The 13,635-nt window shown below is 40.9% G+C and overlaps 1 protein-coding gene across 5 annotated transcripts in view; it reads left to right on the top strand.

Moving 5' to 3' along the window:
• The first annotated feature begins 747 nt into the window (after positions 1–747).
• The window catches only part of Neto1 (neuropilin and tolloid like 1), a 113,313-nt gene continuing 100,425 nt past the window's right edge, over positions 748–13,635 (top strand). For 2 of the 5 annotated variants that reach the window (XM_058580684.1, XM_046448559.2), the window contains exons 1-4: positions 748–1,178; positions 3,134–3,187; positions 3,422–3,559; positions 9,937–10,185. In XM_058580684.1, coding sequence (XP_058436667.1) covers positions 1,151–1,178; positions 3,134–3,187; positions 3,422–3,559; positions 9,937–10,185 — 469 coding nt within the window. In that variant the 5' untranslated portion in view covers positions 748–1,150. The remainder of the gene's footprint in view (positions 1,179–3,133; positions 3,188–3,421; positions 3,560–9,936; positions 10,186–13,635) is intronic. The other 3 variants (XM_046448554.2, XM_046448555.2, XM_046448556.2) reach the window with 2 other exon arrangements.

Here is a 13,635-nt window from a genome sequence, read left to right as displayed (position 1 = left end):
TTTCACTTGATGGCCCCTCCCCCTTCCACGCCATGTATCCATCACCCAGATACAGCTGGGGATTTGCCCGCGCCTTTCTCGCCCCTTCTAGCCAGACTAGAAGAGTGACTGATCCCAGTCTGGGCTTCACCCCCTCCCTCCTCCCTCCCCCACCCCCCTCACCCCCCCATCCAAAGAGCTGTGATGTCCTTGCTGTTGCCGCCGCCGCCGCCTCATTCCGCCGCGCACCAGCCCTGGGGGCGCCGGCTGCGCGGAGCTGCCCAATTTCACCCCTGTCTCGGGCTTCCTGGAGGGTCCTGTAGCTCAGGGCAATGACTAAGGCGCCCACTTGGTAACTCTGCCATCTTCCTGCTCCTTTCTCTTCCCTCCCTTCCCCGCCCCCTGTAGCTACCCCCGTTCCCCTCCACCACCCTCGAGCCCTCCTCCCAGACGCCCACCCACCCGCTCCTCTTTCCGCAAGATCGCAGAGGTGGCGCGGAGCCCGGCAAGCCGATGACGGACCCCTTCCTCCAGTCTTCAATGCCTCAGCGGAAGATCCCCCAGGGCTGGAGAGAGGATTGCTGCTGGACATCCTCCCTGGGAGGCTGCTCCGACCTGCTGCTCGTGGTGTATGAGACTGGGGACTGAGCGAGCCCCAGTCGCCGCCGCCGCCCTCTCCGTCGCTGCCGTCGGTCGGGACCGGCCCCCGCCTCGCTCCGCCCGCCGCCCGGCCCCGGCCCGGCCCCGGCTCCGGGCGCCCCGGGGCTCGCCCCGCGCCCGCCGCCGCCCGCGCGCCGACTGCCCGCCGCGTCCTTCTGACAGTTGCGGCGGTGGCGATGATGCAAAGGAGGAGGGTGCTGCCGGCGGCGGTGCTGATGGTGGCGATCCGCGCCCGGGTGTGATGCGAGCGTCATGGTGGGGATGCTGGCTTCGCGGCGGTGAGAGCGAGCGAGAGCGAGAGCGAGCCCGGGGCGGAAGACGGACTGTTGGGATCTGGCTGCTGTGTGGGCTCCATCTCTTTCTCGCCTCTCTCGCGCGCTTTCCCCCCTGTATTTTGTTATTGGCTTGCATATTTAACATCTCTGGACTCCATCCTCTCCCCCACCACTGAAGTCTTCCCGTCTCTAAATGGAATTAGTGGAGATCGGAGCCTCTGGTGTAAGGAACAGACATGATCTATGGACGCAGTTTGTTTTACAGTGAGTACCTTTCCCGCCGCTCGGCCGGCTCCCCGGTGCCATTCCTCCCCTCCCCTCCTCCCCGCCAAACGCGCAGGGGAAAAGCCCAGCCGATGCGCTCCAGCTGGACCCCGCAGTCCAGTGAGTCTCGGGGCAGATGTAAACTTTCTGTATTGCAGCATCATAGAGCCGGGAGCGGGGGCGGCGCACAGTCAGGCCAGGAAAGACAGGCTCTCCGAGGGCAGGAACCTCCGGGGTCCAGAACAGTGTGCAGTTCAGAGAAGGGCACGTGCGGAGCGGCCGCAGCCCCAGAGAGGGCGCAGGTGGAAATAGCCAGGGAGCAGGGTTTATACTTGATGGGACCAGAAGAAATACTCCTCTGCCTGGGGCTTCCGCAGCCCAGACTCCCAGTCCCATGGGCAATCTAAGGCGCTGGAACCCAGGGCTTGGGGCGAATGCCAACTTCCACTCTCTTCTGTCCAGTAGACCTAACGCTGCTTTAGAGTGTGGTGAAGCATGCAGTGTGGGTGGGAGGAAGTGGAGGAAAACGGCATCAAAAGTCGTTAGGCAAGAGGCAAGGTAAAATGTGTGGTGGCAATTTCACATTGTAAAGCAGGGATATTAGAGTGTTAATCCTGTGCCACGCAGTGAAGACTAGCTTTTCCCTTTCAAACATAGTATGCGTTCAATAGTGTGATTCCATGAAAACACCGAAAGCAGAGTAAGGAAAATACCAGATGTGCACCCTGAAATTGTGGATAGTTGCCTCTGTGGTGTGTGTGTGTGTGTGTGTGTGTGTGTGTGTGTATGCAGAATCATGGCGAACTAAGGTGATTTTTGCTACTTAAATACACAAAACAATGAACACGACAAAAGCAACCACCAATGTTTTTATACAGAGTAAAGATGATCTTCTTAGAACATAAAGTAATACAGTTGACACCTTCTCGAATATTATATCAGGGCCCAGATGATTTTCTTGGATTAATATTCAGGCATAAATTCCTAAGCTCCTGTACTGAATTTTATTTTAGGATATTATTATGAATTATACTCTTCCTCCCTAAATTCATTTTAAGTGGAAATATGAGCATGTAGACCTTTTATGTAATTCAGCATCAATATAAATAAAAAGAAACTAGTAAAGAAAAATTAGAAGTTGTGACTACTAGATGACTTTAATATCTTGTAAGTTTTAGTTTTTTTTTTTTTTTAAACGTTGAGCAAATCAAGAGTATAGAAGTAAAACAGAAGTTTAGGTTAAAATACTGTTGCAGATTTACAGTTAAATTACAGACCAGTGTCTCTGATCCAGAACAAATGACTCAATAAAACACATAGATAATAAATTTCATAGCCCAAAAAAGTGCTTGGGACAGGGTTACTTGGTGATTCTGTACATTTTTGTGAGACCTTTTTATAATACTGCTTAATACCTCCAATCCACACTCATCTGTTTGGCTTGATCTTCCTCCCCCTTGCCCCATTGGATTAAGGAAGTGTTTATGTTCTAGAATGCAGCCACATTGGCAGTGTGTTAGGATCAATCATGGAACTCTTCCTCTTGTTTGTCTCTTTTCTCCTTTTACATGCTGTCCCTGTCTCTTCCCTTAGACATGCTAGCAAAACCCTTCAAATAGGGTAGTTTAATAACAGCCTACATCTTGAAATCTCACTGTAACTTGTGTAACAATAGTGGAATATAATGTTACCTCTTAATATTGAACTATGCTTTGGCCTTAGGAGCTTGGGTCTCATCCATTCTAAGTATGCATTACTTCCTTTAGGTATTCCCAAGTTTTTCCTCTGCACATTCTAAATTGGTTTTTGCAAGTTCTGAATCAACTGGTAACAGTTAATAATATAAAACTACTCTACTTTGGTATCCTTTTATCTTTAAATGTTGTTCTATGCTCTTATGAGATTTGGTCATTTCAGAGTATATGATCTCTTTCTATTTTCTCTTTCTGTTGCAGTTGCAGCAAGTTTAATCATCCTCCATTTGTCTGGGGCAACCAAGAAAGGAACAGGTATGTTTCCTTGAAAAAAATGCTAGTGGAAGAACTCTAATTATTTGCATTTTCCTGTATTCCCCATTCTCTTAATATTCCAGAATATCTGAACATTTTATAGTGTGTATAATTGATTGGTTTTAGCTAAGAGAGCATTTCAAAATTAATTTGCTAATGGATATTATAAGAATGTCCTCTCTATTTTTAGTATTATAAAAAACTGGATGATGGCTTTATTTATTTATTTAACAGAAAAACAAACCACCTCAGAAACACAGAAGTCAGTGCAGTGTGGAACTTGGACAAAACATGCAGAGGGAGGTGTCTTCACCTCTCCCAACTACCCCAGCAAGTACCCCCCGGACCGAGAATGCATCTATATCATAGAAGGTAAGGACAGGGCCAGAGCCAGGGAGCACAAACACAGAACCTGGCCTTCTCTGGGTTTTGGATGGGCAATATGCACATAGACATTACAAAAATTGATTTTGGAGATGGTAGAAATAAATATCTCTGAGTGAAGCAACTGCAAATCTGGAATAAGGCTAATTACTGAAGTTATTAGCAGTGGGTTATGAACAAGCAAATTCTGTGAAATAAAAAGAAGTTAACAATCTAAGAGCCTATTTTTCAGCTGATTGAGTTGGTTTAGAATTCCAAAGTAACAGAATGGATTGTAGTTGGTGTAGTGTTACCTAATGTGTAATATTTTGAAAAACTAGTATTTTTTTTAAATTAACAGTTATTAGAATGACCTATACATTCACTATTTTCTTATTTGAGGCATGAAACAACACAAATATATTGAAGTCAAAGATGTATTTATACTCATGTTTTATAAACACTAATCTGAATGGCAATTACCTTATTTTGTGCTACCAATTCACATTACATTTTTAAGTGAAAGTCAGAGTCTTAATTTATGAAGATTTCTTTCACTAGCTTGGAGGATAAATAGTACTAAAAAAAGAGACTCACCTCTCTTTGAACTTATCCCATTTCTGCTAACCTTGAGACATTTCTGTGTTAAATATAACTTTTAAAAATATATGAATATTTTATCCAGTGATAAAGTTCATCAATACTTTAAATATCAGTGCCAAAACAGGTAAGACTTATGATACCCCTGCACACACATAGACATGCACAGAGGAAGCTAATTTAGTGAAAAAGGCATATGTGCTTAGCATCCAGGTTTAAACTAGGGAGATGCTCATTTGATTGATGTTTAAAAAGAAAAAGGCTCCTGCTTAACTTACTTTAGAATCTTTATTTGGATATTATTCTTGCACTTAGGGATGTAGCTCAGTAGTAGTACACCTGTCTAGCCTTCATGAGGCCCTGGGTTCAATCTTCCTTAGCATTGGGAAGGAAAAAAAAAGATAGAAGAAGTAGAATGATTATTTTTTTATTGTAATTTTGAGTTTAGAATATTTTTCTTCCCCTTTCCATGCTTAAAGTCGAACTTTTACCAAGTAAATGGCATCTTACACAAAGGAAAAACAATAAACTCTGATATTAAAGGAATAAAACAAAAAATCAGAGATCTGGCAGTTTTGATTGATAGAAAAGTAAATTGAATTATGGAGGTTCTGGCCTGGAAATAGTTGTTCTTTTTGTCAAATTACTACCACATATCTGTGAACTACCTATGCTACAAATAACATAGATTACAAATTTTGAAGAACTCATCAATACATACATTATAAGAAATATTTTTCTTGTCCTCATTTTACTAATTAGGAAACTAAAGCAGAGAGAGGTTAAATATCCTATGTAATTCACAGAATGATAATTATTTTTGAAACAACATTGTTTTAAAATAATAAATTATTAAAAAAATAAAATCACCTTATAATCTCTTATCTCAAAAATTAATTCAGAAACAAATCTTTGCATGTTAATTAATTGCATTTTCATGTTTATTATTGTTTAAAAATAAAAAGCATTGCTAACCTTGATCTTAATACTATGTACAAATTCTCATTCACTTGTAGTTATGTCAAGAACAAAGCTTAGTGAAGAAATGGATAGAACCTATTTAACTATTAATATTGCTTCTATCCCAGTAACTCAAGAGGTTGAGGCAAGAGGACTACAAGTTAAAGGCTGCAAGGCCAGCCTGGGTCACAAGGCCAGCCTGGTTTCTTAATGAGACCCTGCCTCAAAATTAAAAAAAATAATAATAAAAAAATAAAAATAAATTCAAGATGTAGAGAATTTGCCATGTTCAGGACCCTGAGTTAAACTCCTCTAGTACCTAAACTCTTTCTGAAACATGTTGCATGTTATTTAAATAACACTGAACAGCTGCTCTTCTAGGTAGAGTATAGAGAGCATTGAAGAATGTGATGCTATTTGCAATAAGATGCTTGCAGTGTGACCCAAGCACTATACTCCTTTTACTTAGCAATCTAATAGGGCTAAGAGATTGGTACAAGATGGTTGGAAGAGGAAGATGAAAGAAAAGCCTGTCAGGAAGAATGCCAAAAACTTTCACTTTTAAAGAATATTCAGGAGGTAATCATTCTCTACAACATATGCCAATATTCAGAGGTGTGGCAGGTTGGGAGCTCCTAGTGTTCCTGTGAGGGGCAGAGACAAAAGAGACCAGAAGAACCTGAATTCCATCTGTCACACTATGGAAGTTGGACTTTGAGTTGAGACAATGGGTACCATGGAATAATTTATGTAGAAAAGTGATGAACTGAGATTTTGAAGAAGGAGAAACTAAGAAACTGCTGTAAAGGACCGAGCAAATCCTAATGAAAACTTGGAACTAAAGAAAGGAACTGGTGATGGAAGAAAGAGAAATATTTAGGAAACAGAATCATGAATGGGTATGGGGTGTGAGAATAGAGACTCCCAGGACCATTCCAAGACACTTTGCTTGGTGATTTATTAGGTACAGTGTCATGCCAGACAAGAAATGTAGGTGGAAAAGAGAAAAAATAATGTGCTCCATTTTGGCGTTTGTGGAGATGCCTTAAGAAGAGATTGGATATATGTATCTTGAGCTCAGTGGAAAGATCTCTGCTGGCAATGCCTATTTATAGGACACAAGCAAAAAGATTGTTACTGAACTTAGCAATGTGAATAAAATCACCCAAAATATTTGAAGCTTTATGTTTCGACTCCTATAAAATCTGACAATGGCAGGGCCCCTGCCTGTGAATCCTGATTTGGTTGGTCTTAAGTGGAGCCCAAGGGTCCTCTGTGGAACACCAGTGGCATCCAGGGTGCTGGCCTGAAATTAGAGGAGATGTGGGGTAATCTTCTGGACATAACAGGTAGGGGACAGGCAGGCAGAGAGTAACCTGGGGGTGGCAAGAGTATCAGGTGAAGGACATCACAGGGTTGGCGAAGGTGGAGTTTCAAGCAACAAGGAGTTAGTTGCCAGGGAGCCATTTGATACAGCAAGGGACATAAGGTAAAGGCGGAAGTGTATCCTGCAGGAATCAATTGAGAGTGGCCACGGATTTAGGATGTGCTCTCCTTTTGACACCAAGGGTGGGAGACAGTGCATGCAAGAGTAAGGGACCATGTATCTGTGGACAGTGGGATCCCAAAAGTGGAAGACAGGCAGGCACTTGCTTGCTGTCACTCACACATGCTCTCGCTCTCTCTTTCTTTCTTTCTTTTTCTTTGTCTTTTCTTCTATTAATGGGAAAAATACAGCTTCAATTCTAAAACTAATAGCCTATTCTGCAGAAGTAAAGGTATTTTTTTTTTCCTTTATGGGGCACTGGGGATTGAACCCAGGGCCTCCCACATGCTAGGCAAGTGCTCCAATCATTGAGCTCCGCCCTCAGCCTTTAGTTAATTTTCAACTTAGAGAAAGAATCTCACTGTGTTGCCCAGGCTCGCTTTGAAATTGCAGTTCTCTTGCCTCAGCCTCCCAAGTAACTGGGAATATTTAAAATACAAGAGAAAGAAGCATAAGTAAGGGGTGAAGTTTCTTGAGGTAAGATGGGTTGTGATAAAGAGTACAGGGGACGTCTCAGACACAGAAAGTACATGAGCTCAGGAGTTCAGGTGGTCTTAAACTAGAGGAAATGAACTGTACGTATGTGCACTGTTCCAAAGGAAGTGTCCATGGTGCACAGCATGTTCAGAGAGCTCCAGGAGTTTGAGTCTTCTCCAAAGCAGCCAGTTTTACATCAAAGGCAGCTTTGGGAAAATGTGGATGTGAGATGCAGCTGTGAACCGAGCATTTAGAAGGTGAAAATAAATGCATATTTAAGGAGTTGAATGTAGACAGCTGGAATTAGTTTACTTGTGCCATAATCACTCATTTTCTAAATCTGCAAGAATTCTCTGGCATACTTGGGGTGGGGGGCAAGGAGGTTCTGGAGATTGAAGCCAGGGAAATTTTACCACTAAAATACATTCTCCAGTACTTTCTCCCTCCCTCCCTCTCTCCCTCCTTCTCTTCCTTCCTTATTCCCTTCTTTTTTTTCTGTCTTTTTCAATTTTTAGGCAGAGGATTACAAAGTTACTGAGGGTCTCACTAAGTTTCCCAGACTCACCTCAAACTTGCCCTCCTCCTGTTTTAGCCTCCCAAGTTGCTAAGATTACAGGAATGTGCAACCATGCCTGGCTGGTAGACTCATTTTGTCTTAAAAGGTTATTTAATTATATCCTAAAACTCAGTCAGTGGCATTTTCATATGTGGGTATATATGTAGGTAATTTTAACATGCTGGAAAAAGAAAATCAAATTTTCCACATATAATGTACTCTAATAAAAGCCAGAGTGATGAGGCTGTTTTCTGAAGGAACATGGAGCGGTTTGCTTCTCCATGTTGGACAGAACTTAAGTGACAGTGATGATGGTGAGAATAAATAAGCTTGTGTCAAACAGCCATGTCTTTCCTAATGAGGACGGCAGATGGGTGTGTGTTGCAAGAAGACAGGCAGATAGCTCTGAGTAAGTCAGCCCTGGCTTCTCACAGCTCCACTTGCCCTAACCCTATGTTATTTACATCTAAGAAAATTATAAGGATCCTGAGTGGTTTAGAGGGGCCAAGGACACCTCTTGGATAAGGCACCAAGATAACACATACAAATGTTGGATGTGGTGCTAAGCGCGTAAACGGGTTCAGTTTCTCAAGCATCTGCCATTTTGCTTTCAGAATACTACTTGGTTTTCAAAGTCATTTCTTAGTGTATTTTCAAATTTGCAGATTTCAAAATATTAATGGACACTCTTCAAATCTTTCATTATCTTGGGTATTATGTCTATGGAACTCTGTGATGTACATTAATGTCAGATAAAATTATGCCTGATTTTTAATGAGTTATAAGTATCTCTTTTAAATGTCTAGTAAGTCAGAGATATTCATAAGGATTAAGAATGATTCACAAAATAATCTTTTTACATGATCTGATCTTTTGCCTATTGATTTTTAAATTTGTACTTGGAGGACAGTGAAATTTTATTTTACTGTTCAAATTATTGCATATCTCAGTTATATACACATTTTTGGCATCCATGGATAGAAGGGCTTAATTTTTAGGTCATCAAGAGTGATAGTGAATACACATTTAATAATCAGTGGATGGTGGACAACTGCCATTCAGCATGGTTTACGGACCACAGGAACAGCACAGCCTGATGCCATTCAAGTGTTTGGAAGGGCAAGTAGTAAGGAAGTCCTCCTGGGCCCAGGGCAGTGGCTGGTCATGAACTCCTGGCCGTTCTACCAATGAATGGCCACTCTGGAACATTGTGGAGGGTAAAACTGACTTTTAGACTGTTTTGGGCATGACAAGGGGGAAGTGGGAGGCAATAGCAAGTGCATTCATGTGGAGCTTTATGTGGTCACAGCCCCAAAGGCCTCTCCTGGATCTCTTAGAGAGCTTGAAAACATGTATGAAGTTAGGTTCATTTGTAGTTCAGTCAAAAAGACTTTGTTTTGGAAATCCTCAATGACAGATACTGTGTCATGGTGCAGAAAAAAAGAAGATAAATAAGATACGGTCCTCATCTCTCATGAGCAGAATCAAGAGGAGGTTCCATTAAACAAGGCCTCCCTAAAAAAAGATGAATTAAAATTTGAGTCTTTAGATATGCAATAAAGTGGAAAAATACATGTTCACCTGAAAGGAGTGTCATCTGAGAAAACATAACATGTTGGAGGTGGCCTGAGTTCGGGCTGTCTGTGAGTAATAACCCTCGAAGGAGGAAGTCCTCAAGGCTTCTCCTGTGTCCACTGGTCATTGTCCTGCAGGTGCCAGAGTTGCTAAAGTTTAAGCTGAGGGTGACAGGGTCAGATCTGTGTCCTAGAAAAACTGTCCCTAACAGCCTTGTATGTATACTTGGAGCTAACTGAGATTCCTGCGTGACTTCTCTTCAGTGCTCCTGTAACTCCATGCTGAGATCCTCGCAGGTCGTGTCTGACCTTGAACCTGAGTACTGATATGAGAAAAGAGAACAATGCCTCCCTACCTTCTATATCTGAGGTGCCAGCCTTTCTCCCAAATACCAACGTGGTGTGATAGTCCTGTGGTAGACATCGAAATGGTTGTTTTAGATCAAAGTAGTATTTTGTGCAACATCATCAGTTTTGAGGACTACCCCATCAAACGTTTTTACGAAAATACCCTTTAGAATACTGAGTATCCTCTGATTTCTTTGTATTTCCATGCATATCATCTTCAGAGTTCGATAAAAGATATAACAGATAAAACCCAAAATAGAATCAGAAAAGTCAATCTAAAAGATTTAAGAAATGGCCTTCTAGATGCAATCTTTCTTTTTTACAGCTGCCCCAAGACAGTGCATTGAACTTTACTTTGATGAGAAATACTCTATCGAACCGTCTTGGGAGTGCAAATTTGATCATATTGAAGTTCGAGATGGACCTTTTGGCTTTTCTCCAATAATTGGCCGTTTTTGTGGACAACAAAATCCACCCGTAATAAAATCCAGTGGAAGGTTTCTATGGATTAAATTTTTTGCTGATGGAGAGCTGGAGTCTATAGGATTTTCAGCCCGATACAATTTCACACCTGGTAAGTGGGAGCTTGGTTGTTTTTTCCCCCTCTATTTATCTATGTGTTTTTCTTTCCTAGTATTCTGTCTTCATAGTACAAAACTTTTGTAAGATATTATAATTTTCCACAGTATATTAGAATTCTATTTTAAACCAAACCTACAATGCTCTCTCTTTTCACTTTATAAATTCTGAAAGGAAAAGAGATTTCCCTCAAACTTAGCCAACCCTGGAGTTAAAGTGAAATGACTCAGAAGTCCAAATGGTCACTAATAACACAATTAATTAAATGGACTTATAAAATTTGTAATTTGAGAGGACAGTACATCATAAAGAAGATATATATATATGTATATATGTATATATATGTATATATGTATATATATTCCCAATAAACTTGAAAGGGCTATTGTAGTATTATTAAAAATTATTTATTAAAATGATTTTTGGAGAATTTGAATTTAAAAAAAGTTCACTTGTTCTAAAAATTACCATTTTCAAAGCAAATAGTTCCCATTATAAAGCAGTTTAATATCTGTTTTAGAAATGTAAAATCCTTAGGGTTTTGATGAAAAGAAAACCGAGGCCCACAGCAGCCAAATATCCACTTTCCATATCTGGCAGACATCATGGGCAATTATAAAATTATGCAGTCTCTGTCAATTTTCCCTTTAACCTGTTAATATTTAAAACAATCTCAGATGTAGACTGGCTCTCTTCATGAAGTGTTAGCATCCTTTACAATACAAGTGGGTTATCATGTTTTTAACCTGCAAGAGCTCCACACGTTCATCACTTGAGTTTGATGAAGTGTAGCTTTTTTTTTAAGTGGAAAATGATTTGAATTATGCACAACACATTATGTGTATATGATTAAAGTTTTTTTTTTCAGTTTATACATTATGTTTCAGTTAGGTTATAACGGACAAAAAAGTACTTGTGAAATTTGTTGAAATCACCATGTTACAGAGGTAACATACAAACAGTGTTTTGTTGAATAAAGAATTAAATTTTTGAAAATAATGTAAGGTGATTCATGATAACTTTCATTATGATCTCATAGTATGTTAAATCAGATGATAACTGTATCATGACTCAACCTTCAGCATTAGGATTATTTGATAATATCACTAAGGGATTGTGGTTTTAATTATGCTTTGCTGTTATCGGACCACTCATAGAAATCACAAGTGTTTCACATGCCACATTCAAATGAGCTTGAATTTTTTTCAAAAAATCATGAACATTTTTATTACTCTGTCAAATTGTTAGCCCAAGAGTTCTAAATGGAAATGTGTTTTTTTCTTAGTTGTTTATTTGGAGTTACCCTGATAGTAACTAAAGATAGTAACATGGGGCATGAAATAGCCCTTGTAAGCTGCATTTTTCATTCTGGGTTTGGTGATGATGTGGGAGCATGTGTAGGCTATAACACTGGTTTTGTAAAGGTGGGACCAGCCAACCCCTTCATCACCTTGCCACACTGTCCAGGTTGAGCTCCACTTGACAGACAGACTGCTGGCCCTCTCGATGCTGGCTCAGGTTGCCAGCAGTCATTTGGGTGCCAAGGCATTGTTCTTTGCTGGGTTTCGTTGGGGCCTTAGGCTTCATCTCTAGCAGTGGAGGGTGTTATTGCCAGGATCCTCCAGAGGTAATCCCAGGTAATTAGAGTGAGTGGAGGATGGGCCTATGCTTCTTTTTCATTTAGATAATCTGCACTAAAGTTGGTGGGGAAGGCTGGGCGTGGTAGATGGGGGATGGCAGGACCTTGCAACACGTCCATGACAGAGATGACACTGTAAGGCCCAAGGCTGTGGCCGAGTGGCTTAACCATGTCCAGATGGTTCCCTGAAGAGACAATGCAGCAGAAGCCACTTAGCTATTGACACAGGAAGTGGGCCCAGAGTAGCCATGGCTCAGACAACACTTCAGGAATGCACACTCATCAGGCTTTAGTTGTCCTTTGGCTTCGTTCTTATCTAGTGGTGAGACCTGCGGTGACTAGGGAAGCTTGAGTGGGGAGACTTGCTCAAGCCAACTTAGTGACTCAGGGTGTGAAGTAGAAGGGACATCCCCGATCACCACTGTGAGAAGCCCTGGTGTGGGAGCCACATCTGGCTTCCGGACCCGGCTTTTTTTTTTTTCATTCATGCAGTAACCTTGGACATAATCCCTAATATTTTATCCTTTGATATTTTTTAATTTTGAAATAAAGATAGTATTAATATTCCCACAGGATTGTTTGAAAGATAAGTCATTCAGTACATGTGAATGAGTTTCTTGAGTGTAAGACCTCAACCATTAGCACCTATTAATTTTTTAACTAACTCGATTTTGTGTTCTTTAAAAGGAAAGGCAGTTTGGCATAGGTTATTGAGAGGCAAGCAAGTGTCTCTTTTTTTTTTTTTTTCTAGTTAGAACCTCTTGCTCTATTTCTTGGAGAGTCAGTATGAAAACTAATATTTGCATCTTTTCACTTTTTGGTAATGTTAATGGACCTAGATATCAAGGTGGGGATTATAGTTATTTCTGATGGCATAAAATAGATCATAAAATATGTAAAGGCAGGAATAACAGCCAAAAGGCCAGGTGGTCTTTATTATTTTCATGAATTTACCACAATCTTTAATCTGAATTTCAAACATAGAATCTCAGAAAGTTGATGTCAGCACATTGAGAGAACATCTGTCTCTTAGGAATGAGTCTCATTTGCCAAGGTAAGAAAATGAACATACATATATAGTTATATTGTTATAAATATATGCATATGTACTACATATATATACATATACACATCTATATGCACACACACACACACACACTTTCAAAGTAAATTTTTAGAATCACACGCCCAATTTTTTCTGCTTGCAAAGATGTGTAGCCAGATTATAATCAGATTAAATCATGAGTGTGCAATCCAAAATTTGACACTTAGATAAATAACGAGCATACTTAAGAGCACTGTGCTAAGGTTCCTGATGCTTTACTTCCATAGCGGGGATTGATTTTTCCAATGGTGCCTTAGGTCTCAGACTCCCCGGGGTTTGTTCCTGACCCATCTCTGGCTTCCATTATGCCTGACTGGCACGTTAATTTCTGTTAACCCTTATCTCCAAATTGTTTCTGTTTTCTAAAATCTGAATCTCTGACTTCCTTTTCTACTGAACTTTAAAATAATGGTCTTTTATCCTGGATCCTGCAGTTCCTATTTTCTGTGATTCTGAATTCCCAGTGACATCTGGGCACCTGCCAACTGGAGGTCATAGAGGGTAGGATGTGGACCTAGAGGGTAGGATGGCAGAGCCAGAGAAATACCATGGGCAGTCTTAAAGAAAGCATTTTTGTTTCCCCGGACATATTTTGATGATTCTTTACTCTTTATTTCACTAACGGTTATTTTTTGATCTGAGTCTTGTCCAGGGCCACAATGCCATGATGAGTCACCTAGAATCGCAGTCTAGCACGCATA

This window comes from Marmota monax, unplaced genomic scaffold (genome assembly GCF_021218885.2).
Source record: "Marmota monax isolate L192 unplaced genomic scaffold, Marmota_monax_Labrador192_F-V1.1 WCK01_AAM20220418_F8-fsc00060, whole genome shotgun sequence".
NCBI classification, from domain to species: Eukaryota; Metazoa; Chordata; class Mammalia; order Rodentia; family Sciuridae; genus Marmota; species Marmota monax.
The sequence above is the reverse complement of the archived record's forward strand: the minus strand, read 5'-3'. Positions and strand labels throughout refer to the sequence as shown.